General features: G+C 55.4%; 3 protein-coding genes across 3 annotated transcripts; 1 reads left to right on the top strand and 2 right to left on the bottom strand.

Annotated features, from left to right (window-relative positions):
* Position 1: 1 nt before the first annotated feature.
* LOC137903351 (NF-kappa-B inhibitor-interacting Ras-like protein 1) lies at positions 2–772 on the bottom strand (the record flags this gene model as incomplete). The annotated part of the gene is made up of 2 exons (XM_068747503.1): positions 267–772; positions 2–195 (listed from the first exon to the last, which is right to left on the bottom strand). Coding segments are annotated over exons 1-2 (288 nt in total), but the record flags the coding sequence as incomplete, so codon positions are not given.
* Positions 773–1237: 465 nt separating this feature from the next.
* rpl15 (ribosomal protein L15) lies at positions 1238–2753 on the top strand. Its single transcript, XM_068747010.1, has 4 exons — positions 1238–1293; positions 1848–2029; positions 2103–2239; positions 2410–2753. Exons 2-4 carry the CDS (start codon positions 1858–1860, stop codon positions 2713–2715), a joined length of 615 nt encoding a protein of 204 aa, XP_068603111.1. The 5' UTR covers positions 1238–1293; positions 1848–1857; the 3' UTR covers positions 2716–2753.
* Positions 2754–6516: 3763 nt separating this feature from the next.
* Positions 6517–11792, bottom strand: LOC137903348 (thyroid hormone receptor beta). The gene is made up of 8 exons (XM_068747501.1): positions 11567–11792; positions 10543–10643; positions 9276–9423; positions 8879–9084; positions 7919–8005; positions 7678–7824; positions 7344–7602; positions 6517–6758 (listed from the first exon to the last, which is right to left on the bottom strand). The coding sequence occupies exons 1-8, from the start codon at positions 11790–11792 to the stop codon at positions 6517–6519; spliced, it is 1416 nt and encodes a 471-aa protein (XP_068603602.1).
* Positions 11793–12440: the final 648 nt, after the last annotated feature.

The following is a 12440-nucleotide window of genomic DNA, read 5'->3' as shown; positions in this document are numbered from 1 at the left end:
CCTTCCTGAAGGACTCCACGCTGTCCACGCTGTAGACCGGCACGAAGCCGTCCGCCCCCGGGTAGCGGTGCCGAGGGAGCTGCTGCCCCTCGCGGAGGCCTTTGGTGTCGTAGAGCCGCAGCTGCTCCCTCACGCCGCGGTCAGTCTCCACGGAGGCCACGTACACGTCCTCCTGGGTCTCCGTGGACCCGGAACCTGGACCGCATCGACAACATTCATAGACCCAGACAGACACCGCCCAGCCCCGGCGGGGCGCCGGTACTTACCGACGCGGTGGTTTCCGTACAGCAGCTGCTCCAGGACGGCCGTTTTTCCGACCGCAGCCTGGCCGCACACCACAACTTTACAGCCTCTTCCCATCTCGGGCTTTATATGAGGAAAACGTCACATTACCGGCAGCCCGCCGCGGTATAAACACGATAAGCCGTCTCAAACAACGTTACGGTCACCTCGCTGTGACAGCGGCCCGTTGCTAGCCCGCCGCTAGCCCGCCGCTAGCCTGCCGCTAGCCTGCCGCTAGCCTGTCGCTAGCCGGCCGCTAGCCCGCCGCTAGCCCGCCGCTAGCCCGTCGCCAGCCCGCCGCTAGCCCGTCGCTAGCCCGTCGCCAGCCCGCCGCTAGCCCGTCGCTAGCCCGCCGCTAGCCCGCCGCTAGCCCGCCGCTAGCCCGTCGCTAGCCCGCCGCTAGCCCGTCGCTAGCCCGCCGCTAGCCTGTCGCTAGCCTGTCGCTAGCCCGCCGCTAGTTCTGCCTCACGTAAACAGACAGCTGCTTGTTTACTCGTACATCCGGGTCTTTCTGCACGTGAGTCAGGTTGACGTCGAGCCGCCAGTGGCGCCTTTAAACGTCACAGCAGCCGGAAGTCCCACCCTCCCACAGCTGAAGGGGTACTCTGCCTCTGCGCATGCGCGACTAGTGCTTTAATCGTTGTTCTCAAACTACGTGTACAAAATACACATAGAAATACATTTATGCATATAAAATATGTATGTATTCAAGCAGCTATGACTTTAAGAGTTTAGAAAAATGTATTCTCCACTTCCTATTCTACAGGAATATAAATTTAATTATTTCTATTTCTAAACTCTAAGAAGTCATATTTATGCAATGCCAGATTTTACGAGAAAATAAAATCGAATTTCCTAAGAGGGAACTTAATTCTTACGACAACCGTAGCGAATAGTTTTTACGTGTCACGACTACATTTCCCATGAGCACGCTACAGGAAGCTCGTCACTGCCGGTTTCTTAAAGCATGCTGGGACGGTTTCCATCTCTTTCCGGCTGGTACGCCATCATGTAAGCGACTTTTATTTTCTGTAGCAACAAACAAAATCCATTAAAATCCTTCATCATTAGTGCCCATCTGTCCTTGTGACGCGGGACGTAATTTAAGGACAGTTTACCGATCAATACGCATTGATTATTTTATTAATAATGCGGACTGGAGCTTGTTTTAGGGGCGCTAGCCGCTAGCTAGCCGCTAGCAGGCTAGCGCCCCCGAGGCTCGGGCTTTCTGGTCGTAATCTCCGGATGAAACGTGCACTTTGTTTCAGTTTCCTTGTGTTGAATGTTACAGACGTGGCGGCGATGGGGTGGCTGGTGCTAGCATGCTAACACTAGCTTTATTTCTGGAGGCTAACTGGGCAGCATGGGCTCGTAGCATTCAGCCGCTTCACCGTCTCCGGTGTGCGGGTTCGCTTTAATGACGTCACGGGCCGCTGGTTCTGTCTGCTGAGTGACCCGGTGGTGACGCGTCCAGGGTCCGAACCGTTCCATGGAGGGCCCATCTCACTGACCCCCCCCACCCTGACCTAAACCTAACGCTGACGCGACTTCCTGTTTACTTCCAGATAAGTCGCCATGGGAGCCTACCGCTACATGCAGGAGTTATGGCGGAAGAAGCAGTCTGACGTGATGCGCTTCCTGCTGCGCGTCCGCTGCTGGCAGTACCGCCAGCTGTCCAACCTCCACCGCGCCCCCCGCCCCACCCGGCCGGACAAGGCCCGCCGGCTGGGCTACAAGGCCAAGCAGGGTGAGTCCGCGGCGACACCTGCGCAGGTGTGCGCGTCCTTCCTGTCCTGTCTGACCACGCCCCCTCCCCACAGGCTACGTCATTTACCGCGTCCGCGTGCGCCGCGGAGGCCGCAAACGCCCCGTGCCGAAGGGCGCCACCTACGGCAAGCCGGTGCACCACGGCGTCAACCAGATCAAGTTCGCCCGCAGCCTGCAGTCCACCGCTGAGGTGCGTTCAGGGGCGGGGCTTCCTTTCAGAGCCGCAGCCTGTTTGAACGTTATTTAATTTCTCTCGCGTTCGTTGATCCCTTTGTCATGTGACAGGAAGTGGTTGAGTTTAGCTGCTGTGCTCGGACCCGGTCCCCTTTGGACTGACCTCTGACCTCCTCTCTGTCCCAGGAGCGTGCCGGGCGTCACTGCGGCGGCCTGAGGGTGCTCAACTCCTATTGGGTGGGTGAAGACTCCACCTACAAGTTCTTCGAGGTGATTCTGGTGGACACCTTCCACAAGGCCATCCGGCGCCACCCGGAGACGCAGTGGATCACGGGCGCGGTGCACAAGCACCGGGAGATGCGCGGCCTGACGTCGGCCGGGAAGAAGAGCCGCGGCCTCGGGAAGGGCCACAAGTTCCACCTGACCATCGGCGGCTCCCGCCGCGCCGCCTGGAGGAGGCGCAACACGCTGCAGCTGCACCGCTACCGCTAGCGCTAGCGCTAGAGAAATAAAGCTGCTTCCTACGGCGACCCGTCTCTGCGTCGTTCATCGTCCCCGAGGGACGTTCTCCGAATGTTCCGCAGGTTCCCGTTAGAACCGAAGCGTCGCCTGACGCTCTGCAAAAACAAAGTGAACATGTTGCCATGGAAACGGCAGCGTTCCGCCTGGCTTCGGGCCTTGGAGCGTTGCGTTAGCGGCTAACAGCTAGCGTGTTTTCTGTATGAAGGCAGATCAAGGCTGAATGTTTATGAAACGTTTTCTAAAGTCCTTTAGTGACGAACGTTGAATTTAAGCTCCGGCCCGGATCCTGATTAAATCTGATTGTTTAGCTTTAATGTGCATTTTACCTGAGGATGGTAACGCGTCGCCATGACGACTAGCCGTGACGTCACGCACAGCTGGTGGCGCAGCGCCGCGGTCCGTCAGCAGATGGCACCCCCCGGACTACGGGGGCCCCCATGGAGCAAAAAGGGTTAGTGAGACAAACTATTGATTATCACCATCAAGAGATAATAACAAGAGAAACATGAAATAAAAGCGAGTCAAAACAGAATTCTCTCAGAACCATCTTTATTCTCCAGATCCTGTTCACAGGAGCCGCTCCGGGTCCTCCAGGCAGCCGGACCGGGGTCCCCGGTACAAGGTAGAGTCCAGTTCCGTGTCCGGCCCGGACAGGTGAAGGTGAAGTCCAGCCACAGGTGAAGTTCTTAACATTGTACTAATACACAGAGTGTTTTATTACTCATTAACGTTGTACTAATACACAGAGTGTTTTATTACTCTAAGGTTGTACTAACACACAAAGTGTTTTATTACTCATTAAGTCTTGCTCAATGTTCTTTTTCAGACGAGAGGAATTCCAGAGCGAAACAATATCAAGTTCAAAGTACTCCAACGACATCGGTAAAAAAATCTGCACTGAAAATATACATCCTTTATTCCTTTGTACTGTAAAATAGCTTTTCTATGATGTTGTTGTTGTTTGTAACTGAGTAACCCGAAGAGCAACAACTCGTGGGAGGGGCCACAGTCAGCACCGACTGAACCAGTTAGCATTAGCCATGTTCACATGCACCAACAAATGACATCATCGATGACATCATCGATGGAAGTGGTGGGGGGGTTTCCCAGTTTGATATGCAGGGTCAAAGCTGTGGCTTTGATCATTGCCGTCACCATGGTTACAGCTACCCTAATGTAATAGTGTGGAAGCATGTTAGCCTCGTCCAGCTAGCTGTTTCGGTTATGTCTCCAACCACTGCACCGCTGTTAGCATGGAGCTAACTGTATGCTCACTCCAAAGAGGCCCGCTGGTTAGCATCACTCAGTGGCTAACATGTTAGCTAACGCAGAGTGTAAAGCCGGCCCAATGATTTCATTGCTAGCTGCTAAATGTAGCGCTAATGTTTCTGTTAAGGACAGCGCATTTTCCCTGGTTCTGAAAAAACACAACCTGACAGGAGGGGCGGGGCATGAGTCAGGTGACCCACACGCGTTCAGTCTAGCGAGTGTTTGCATGTTTCCAGGCTGTTGGCCGTGGCCAGCGGTTCTGACTGAGCGACGCCCACCTGGGTCCGGCCCCTCCCTCTGATTGTCTGTGCGTTCATTTTGAGTCTGTGTGTGAGGTGTGTGTGAGTGTGTGTGAGGTGTGTGTGTGTGTGTGTGTGTGTGTGAGTGTGTGTGTGTGTGAGGTGTGTGTGTCTGTGTGAGGTGTGTGTGAGTGTGTGTGAGGTGTGTGTGTGTGTGTGTGTGTGAGGTGTGTGTGTGAGGTGTGTGTGCGTGTGTGTGTGTGTGTGTGTGTGAGGGTGTGTGTGTGTGTGTGAGGTGTGTGTGTGTGTGTGTGTGTGCGTGTGTGAGGTGTGTGTGTGTGTGTGAGGTGTGTGTGTGTGTGTGTGAGGTGTGTGTGTGTGTGAGGTGTGTGTGTGTTAGGTGTGTGTGAGGTGTGTGTGTGTGCGTGAGGTGTGTGTGTGTGTGTGTGGTGTGTGTGTGTGTGTGAGGTGTGTGTGTGTGTGTGTGTGTGTGAGGTGTGTGTGTGTGTGTGAGGTGTGTGTGTGGTGTGTGTGTGTGCGTGAGGTGTGTGTGTGTGAGGTGTGTGTGTGTTAGGTGTGTGTGTGGTGTGTGTGAGGTGTGTGTGTGTGCGTGAGGTGTGTGTGTGTGTGTGTGTGTTAGGTGTGTGTGTGGTGTGTGTGAGGTGTGTGTGTGTGTGTGTGAGGTGTGTGTGTGTGCGTGAGGTGTGTGTGTGTGTGTGTGAGGTGTGTGTGTGTTAGGTGTGTGTGTGTGTGTGTGAGGTGTGTGTGTGTGCGTGAGGTGTGTGTGTGTGCGTGAGGTGTGTGTGAGTGTGTGTGAGTGTGTGTGTGTGTGTGTGAGGTCCGGTTCATTCTAACACTGCAGCAAATCTATTGCTTCGATAAAACGCATCACTTCACAGAAAAACAGGAAAACCACAGAAGAAGAACACGTCGGCTCCACTGACCCCAGACCTGGACACGCCCCGACCCAGGTACGTGCACGCACCTGTCTGGGGCGCCTGCAGGTACCGGTGGCGTGTGGGCGTGCCATCATCAGAGGGCGGTTCGATGGGCGCAACGCCCCGTAGCACCATGACGACACGGTTCAACGCGCGGCCTCCCGTTGAGGGATCAGGTATGAGGGCGGGGTCAGAGGGCGCCGGGCCCGAGCTAGCGCTGGTATCGCTACGCAAACAGCGGTTTTCTGATTGTCTTGTTGTCCATGTGCTTTAGTTGGCTCCGCCCAGCCATCGGGCGCCACGCTGCGTTCCTCCACCGCCGGAGCGACGACACCTGTGCAAACAGGTGCGGCTACAACGGCCAATCAGAGCGATGGAGGCGGGACCGGGCGGCCCAGAACGCAGCTCCTGCTGCGCCACTTAATGACAAGCGTTCAGCCCTTTGAGAACTTTGTCCTTCCCTTCTGTAATCATCGATGCATTTATTGTTATTGATTATGATTATATCTGTTACTGATTGATTAATAAATTAATGACCAGATTTCTGAATGGAGTTCGTTTGAACTCGTTATTCGTTCGGCTCGGTTCCACGCAGCGGCGCGGGCGGAGTCTCCTGGTGGTCGTTCTCGCTCCGCTTTACGTTGACCCTGAACGCACCAGCAGAGGCTAGGGGGCAGTACCAGCAGGGAGGCTAGGGGGCAGTGTCCAGCCGAGAGGCTAGGGGGCAGTGTCCAGCCGAGAGGCTAGGGGGCAGTACCAGCAGAGGGGCTAGGGGGCAGTGTCCAGCCGAGACGGGACAGACGACTAACGCCGGCTCCGTCCATCATGGTGCATTCAAAGCCGCTAACGGTAGCAACGGTTGGCTACGACGCGGTAGAAGCTCCGCCTTCTCACGCCGACCTAAAGGCTGCGTGGAAACGTGGCGCCGCTGTCGCAGCCTTTCCTCTGTCTCCATTTTGAACGCAGCATTAGCGCGACGCGTGGCTAGGCCTGAGGTGGCGCTGACGGGTCAGTTCACAGTACGGGGGCGAGGCGCCGACTACATGCTAATACACACGGGTCCAGATAGGTCGAGCAGGAAGGGGAGGGGCTAACGGAGGTCTGGCCACGCCCACAGACGCACAAAAGAATCTACAGTAAAGTCCACGACAACGAACGACAGAACAAAGTTCTACCCGCTGGGAGGAATGGTTTCATCCAGAACCAGAACCGGACCGGACCGGAGGCTAAGCTACGGAATGACGAGACACTCGGTCGGTCCGGGTCCGCCTGCTGGTCCCACCGGGGTTCCCATCCACGCACACACACACATCAAAAGCCGCCGGTCAGTCCTCGAAGACCTCCAGGAAGAGGGGCGGGAACAGCTCGGTGGGACACTCCACCTTCATGTGCAGGAAGCGGCTGGCGTGACACGCCCCGATCATCCGCAGGTCCGTCACCTTCATCAGCAGCTTGGGCCAGAAGTGCGGCAGCTGGTGCTTCCGGGAGTTGATGTAATGTTCGAACGCCAACAGGAAGTCCTCCTGGCAGCGCTCGATCCGCTCCACGCTGCTCAGGCCCGGCCGGTCTGGTGAGGAAGACGAGGGCAGGGGTCAGAGGACGAAGAGGACCGCCCTTTATCCTCCGGGCAGGACGGGCGTCGACCGTATCGGGCTGAGAGCGGTGACGATAAGCCCAAATCAAAAGTATTGATTTCCTGCCTCTAGAATTAATCCGTGGCGAGTCGGAGGCGGCGCCAGATGGGGGTCGTCTGCAGTATTGATCCCCAGATCAATCGGACGCAGACGGATCACAGGCGATTAATCGATCGCTGCACGGAGAGCGTGTTCAATGCTGCGTTCAGGGCATGTTGGAAATCCGGTAAACACGCGCTGTGACGGATATGACATCATCAACATGGTGGCGTTCTCTGGCTTACGCTCTGAGATGGATCTTTCACTAAACTGACAGGTCTAATTGATGACCGATCGATCGGTCGAAATAAAAGCCGCTACGATCTCGGCTTGGACTGGAAAACGTTGCTCCCTGCGAGCGGCGATGGGACCGCCGTTTTAACAGGAAGTCAACGCCTAGAAGAAAGGCGAGTCTGGAAACGGGTTAGACTGACACAGCGCCCTCTAGTGGGGGGCGTCGGGACAGCAGAGGACCTTACCGGACGAAAGCAGGATGACGGCCTGGAGCAGAGCCACCTCAGAGTCGTCCAGGTGAAAGGACGACAGCGACACGCCCAGGTCAAAGATGGCGTCCGAGACCACGCCCAGGCCTCCATTCTTGAGCTGTCCCCGCGTCACCGCCATCTCGCCGTTCAGCGTGAGCGTCTCGCTGTCCGGGTCGTAGCGGATGGCGGCGCGCAGCGACATGATCTCCATGCAGCAGCCTTTCAACAGGATGATCTGATCTTCACAAGGCAGCTGATTGGAGGAGAGCGGCGGCGTTAGCCGGCGGCGAGTGACGCGCCCGGTGGAGGCGGACGCCAGGTCGCTTACCTCACAGAACATGGGCAGCTTTTTGGCAAAGTCCACCACGCGGGTGATGGCGGGGGTGATTATTTTCGTAAACTGACTGAACGCTTCTATGTCCACTTTGTTTCCTTCGGGCGCGTCGACCACGGACGCCTGACCAATATCCTCAGGCTGCAAGCACAAAGGGTCCGTTAGCGAGCGAGGGTAGCGCGGGATTAGCGCTGCAGGCGAGGCTACAGAGGCTCGATTCAACGTGTCGTCTCACCTTAGTTTCCTTCGCCCCCGCCGGACTCTGGTCAGAAGTATAGAATAAATTACATGTTATTTCATTAAGAAGCAAAGCTTCCTCGACCTGTTGGATAATCAACAGGAGCCGTGAAGTTTCACTGAAGAGCCGGCGTCAAGCCAACTACAAAGAAAACAGGTTAACCCGAAGACAGGAAGCGCAGACAGAAACAGGCTGGTGGGTTTCCACGGCAACAGTCAGCCAGAAACGCAACGGCAAGAATCACGCTGGGCGCGAGGACGGTGCTAGCGTAGCCACGCGGTTTGCTGTATTTATGAAAAGTGATTTTAGCGAGCCATTAAACTTCGTTAAAGAGGTGAGAGGGAAACTACGCAATGTAGCATTCGGCTAACTACAGAAGTAGTGAATTAGCTTCCGCGTGCGCTAAACGTACGGTGACCGTCTGAAACACACGCAGGTTTGGCTAACTGTCCGCTAACACGAACGTAGCGAGGTAGATTCCGCCGCACCAGGACGACGGTCATGGCACCAGTTCTCGTTTCCCAGCCATTAAAACATGACGTTTATTTCTAGTTTTTTGTCTGACGGCGCCGCAGAAACCCAACGTGAGACGGACCCACGTCTGGACAGATTACACCAGACAGGAAATACAATTAGTCAAAGAGAAGGCTGAAAAACAAGAGCTAGAAACCCAAAGAGGGGAAAAGGAAACACCACCAAGAAGCAAGTCATTAGCAGAGCATAGCATGGAGATAGCATTAGCCGTTAAGGCAGAATACAGGTAAGCGCTTCCATCATTAACTAGCGCTGATGCGTTCAGGAACACATTTCTCCTTCGTCCAGCTAAACCTCCTCTCTACAAGGAGATACAAAAACACATTAGCACAGGAGCAGCGGTTGTGGAGGAGGAGACGTGATGGGGGGGTCGTTGGGGGGAGGGGGGGGGGGGTTGTGGAGAGGAAGAGGAAGACGTCTCACCAGGAACTTCCTCTTCTGCTTCCAGTGGTTGCCCTGGGCGTTGGTGGCCATGTGGGCGTCGGTCACCATCCGGATGAGCTCCCACTCCTCCTGGGTGGGCTCCATCCGGTCCGGCGCCGTCTTCTGCACCTCCCCTCGCCGCCGGCGCTCCCGGTTCTCCTCGATTAGCTTCCGCTTGGCTAGCCTCTTGCTGTTATCCAGCACCACTGGGAGACGGCGAGTGCAGAAGGTTAACCAGTTAGCAACCATTAAAGTTAACCAGTTCCACCAACGGCTCCGGAATCGTTTGTGTTCTGTGCTGGAACCAGGACCAGGACCAGGACCAGGACCAGGACCAGGACCAGAACTGAACGGAGGGCACACAGAACACGCTAGCGGCCGCGGCGCTCAGACTCACGGTCGGTAGCCATTCCCACCGCGATGCACTTCTTGAAGCGACATTCCTGGCACTGGTTCCGGGTCACTTTGTCGATGGCGCACCGGCTCTCGTACTTACACGCGTAGGTCGGGTTGAGGTTCTTCTGGATGGTCCGCCTGAAGAAACCCTGGAGGACAGAAGGCCACACCCTCAGAACAGCCTGAGGAAGATGGAGACGCTACGATGGAGACGCTACGATGGAGACGCTACGATGGAGACGCTACGATGGGGACGCTACGATGGAGACGCTACGATGGAGACGCTACGATGGAGACGCTACGATGGAGACGCTACGATGGAGACGCTACGATGGAGACGCTACGATGGAGACGCTACGATGGAGACGCTACGATGGAGACGCTACGATGGAGACGCTACGATGGAGACGCTACGATGGAGACGCTTCGATGGAGACGCTACGATGGAGACGCTACGATGGAGACGCTACGATGGAGACGCTTCGATGGAGACGCTACGATGGAGACGCTACGATGGAGACGCTACGATGGAGACGCTACGATGGAGACGCTACGATGGAGACGCTGCGATGGAGACGCTGCGATGGAGACGCTGCGATGGAGACGCTACGATGGAGACGCTACGATGGAGACGCTACGATGGAGACGCTACGATGGAGACGCTACGATGGAGACGCTACGATGGAGACGCTACGATGGGGACGCTACGATGGAGACGCTACGATGGAGACGCTACGATGGAGACGCTACGATGGAGACGCTACGATGGAGACGCTACGATGGGGACGCTACGATGGAGACGCTACGATGGAGACGCTACGATGGAGACGCTACGATGGAGACGCTACGATGGAGACGCTACGATGGAGACGCTACGATGGAGACGCTACGATGGAGACGCTGCGATGGAGACGCTACGATGGAGACGCTACGATGGAGACGCTACGATGGAGACGCTACGATGGAGACGCTACGATGGAGACGCTACGATGGAGACGCTACGATGGAGACGCTACGATGGAGACGCTACGATGGAGACGCTACGATGGAGACGCTACGATGGAGACGCTACGATGGAGACGCTACGATGGAGACGCTACGATGGAGACGCTACGATGGAGACGCTACGATGGAGACGCTACGATGGAGACGCTACGATGGGGACGCTACGATGGAGACGCTACGATGGAGACGCTACGATGGAGACGCTACGATGGAGACGCTACGATGGGGACGCTACGATGGGGACGCTACGATGGAGACGCTACCTTGCAGCCCTCGCAGGTGATGCAGCGATAGTGATAGCCCGTAGCTTTGTCCCCGCACACGACGCAAAGCTCATCCTTATCCAGGTAGCTCGGGACGTAGCCTGGAGACAAACACAGCTAGCGTTAGCCCTTAGCCTCTGCATGGACAGCTAATGTTTAGCTTCTCATTAGCCTCAACAATCGCAATAGAAGAAAGAGGAGTACAATCCATCCAGATACTCAAAGTACCAGAACCAGAATCAGCAGCCCACGGATACACCAGAGCACTACTATTATACTATTATTACTATATTAACAATAGTAATATCAGTAAATATTAACAATAGTAGTATCAGTAAATAGTAACAATAATAGTATCAGTAAATAGTAACAATAGTAGTATCAGTAAATATTAACAATAGTAGTATCGGTAAATAGTAACAATAGTAATATCAGTAAATAGTAACAATAGTAGTATCGGTAAATAGTAACAATAATAGTATCAGTAAATAGTAACAATAGTAGTATCAGTAAATATATTCATTAGTAAATAGTAATATTTCTATACAACTAGTCACTAATATTACTAATAGTAACATTAGTAATATTAGTAGTAACAGTCGGAATAAAGAGACTAATGAAGGTGGTAACAATCAATCAACGACCCCCTCCCAAAGCTCCTCCTCCTTTCTGTAAAAAAAGAACAATAAAAATAATAAATGTTAATCAAAGATCGATGAGAAATGATCCTCAAAGATTCCAGATCCCGGTTCTGGTGGGCGGGCCGGTTCTGGTGGGTGGGCTGGTTCTGGTGGGCGGGCCGGTTCTGGTGGGCGGGCCGGTTCTGGTGGGTGGGCTGGTTCTGGTGGGCGGGCCGGTTCTGGTGGGCGGGCCGGTTCTGGTGAGAGGACCGGTTCTGGTTCCTGCATCTGTCCCATCACTGATCAATACAACACGCCTTCTGTTGCCTCGCCATCAATCAATAAAGAGCCCAAATCCCTGGCGCGGCGTCTCCTAATCGACCCCCCCCCCCGGGCCGCCGTACCTTTCTGGTGCCCCCCCTGCATCCACGGCAGGTGAGGGAGGTCAGGTGGGAGGCGGCTCAGTGGGATCTCCACGCCGCAGAAGTCGCTCCTGAAAACCGGGGGGGCGCTAGCGAAGCAGCAGGAGTAGCGGGGGGGCCAGGTGTGCTCCAGGCAGGGCGGGTGGTGCAGCGGGCGGGGCTCCGAGCCGTGACCCGCCCCGTACACGTCGGGGACGCAGTAGTTCATGGTCAAAGTGAGAGGGCGTCGAGCTGGAGACAAAGGTCCGTCCCCAAAGCCACAGCAAGCCCCGCCCCGCTGGCCCCGCCCCACTGGCCCCGCCCCACTGCCCCCCCCCCACTGGCCCCGCCCCGCAGAGTTCTAATCTTACAATCCGAGAGGTCCCACAGACGTCCCGGATTGAGGGATGAATGCGATGCCTCTGAAGGACCCGATGACCTTTGACCTCTGCGGCCCACAGAGGCTGGTTCCGATTGGTTCGACACCAAAAGTCACCTTTGATTAGCACGAGATGCTGAAACATCTGGAAGCAGAACGCCATCAGACCTTCTGACCTTCATCACCTTCAGGCCTGACCTTCATCTCCGTCCAGCCTGACCTTCATCACCTTCCAGCCTGACCTTCATCACCTTCCAGTCTGACCTTCATCTCCGTCCAGCCTGACCTTCATCACCTTCAGGCCTGACCTTCATCTCCGTCCAGCCTGACCTTCATCACCTTCAGGCCTGACCTTCATCTCCGTCCAGCCTGACCTTCATCACCTTCCAGCCTGACCTTCATCACCTTCCAGTCTGACCTTCATCTCCGTCCAGCCTGACCTTCATCACCTTCAGGCCTGACCTTCATCACCTTCAGGCCTGACCTTCATCTCCGTCC

Source organism: Brachionichthys hirsutus, chromosome 13 (genome assembly GCF_040956055.1).
Source record: "Brachionichthys hirsutus isolate HB-005 chromosome 13, CSIRO-AGI_Bhir_v1, whole genome shotgun sequence".
Lineage (NCBI taxonomy): Eukaryota > Metazoa > Chordata > Actinopteri > Lophiiformes > Brachionichthyidae > Brachionichthys > Brachionichthys hirsutus.
Note: the sequence above shows the minus strand (reverse complement) of the source record. Positions and strands in the feature narration are given on the sequence as shown.

Bases quoted from the DNA above. Each gene is read 5' to 3' on its own strand.
- rpl15 (XM_068747010.1), top strand. From the start codon at position 1,858: ATGGGAGCCTACCGCTACATGCAGGAGTTATGGCGGAAGAAGCAGTCT. The intron at 2,030-2,102 runs GTGAGTCCGCGG...CCCTCCCCACAG, and splicing joins GGGCTACAAGGCCAAGCAGG to GCTACGTCATTTACCGCGTC. The intron at 2,240-2,409 runs GTGCGTTCAGGG...TCTCTGTCCCAG, and splicing joins GCCTGCAGTCCACCGCTGAG to GAGCGTGCCGGGCGTCACTG.
- LOC137903348 (XM_068747501.1), bottom strand. From the start codon at position 11,792: ATGAACTACTGCGTCCCCGACGTGTACGGGGCGGGTCACGGCTCGGAG. The intron at 9,424-10,542 runs GTAGCGTCTCCA...TCTGTCCTCCAG, and splicing joins TCACCTGCGAGGGCTGCAAG to GGTTTCTTCAGGCGGACCAT. The intron at 9,085-9,275 runs GTGAGTCTGAGC...GCCGTCTCCCAG, and splicing joins GGTGGGAATGGCTACCGACC to TGGTGCTGGATAACAGCAAG.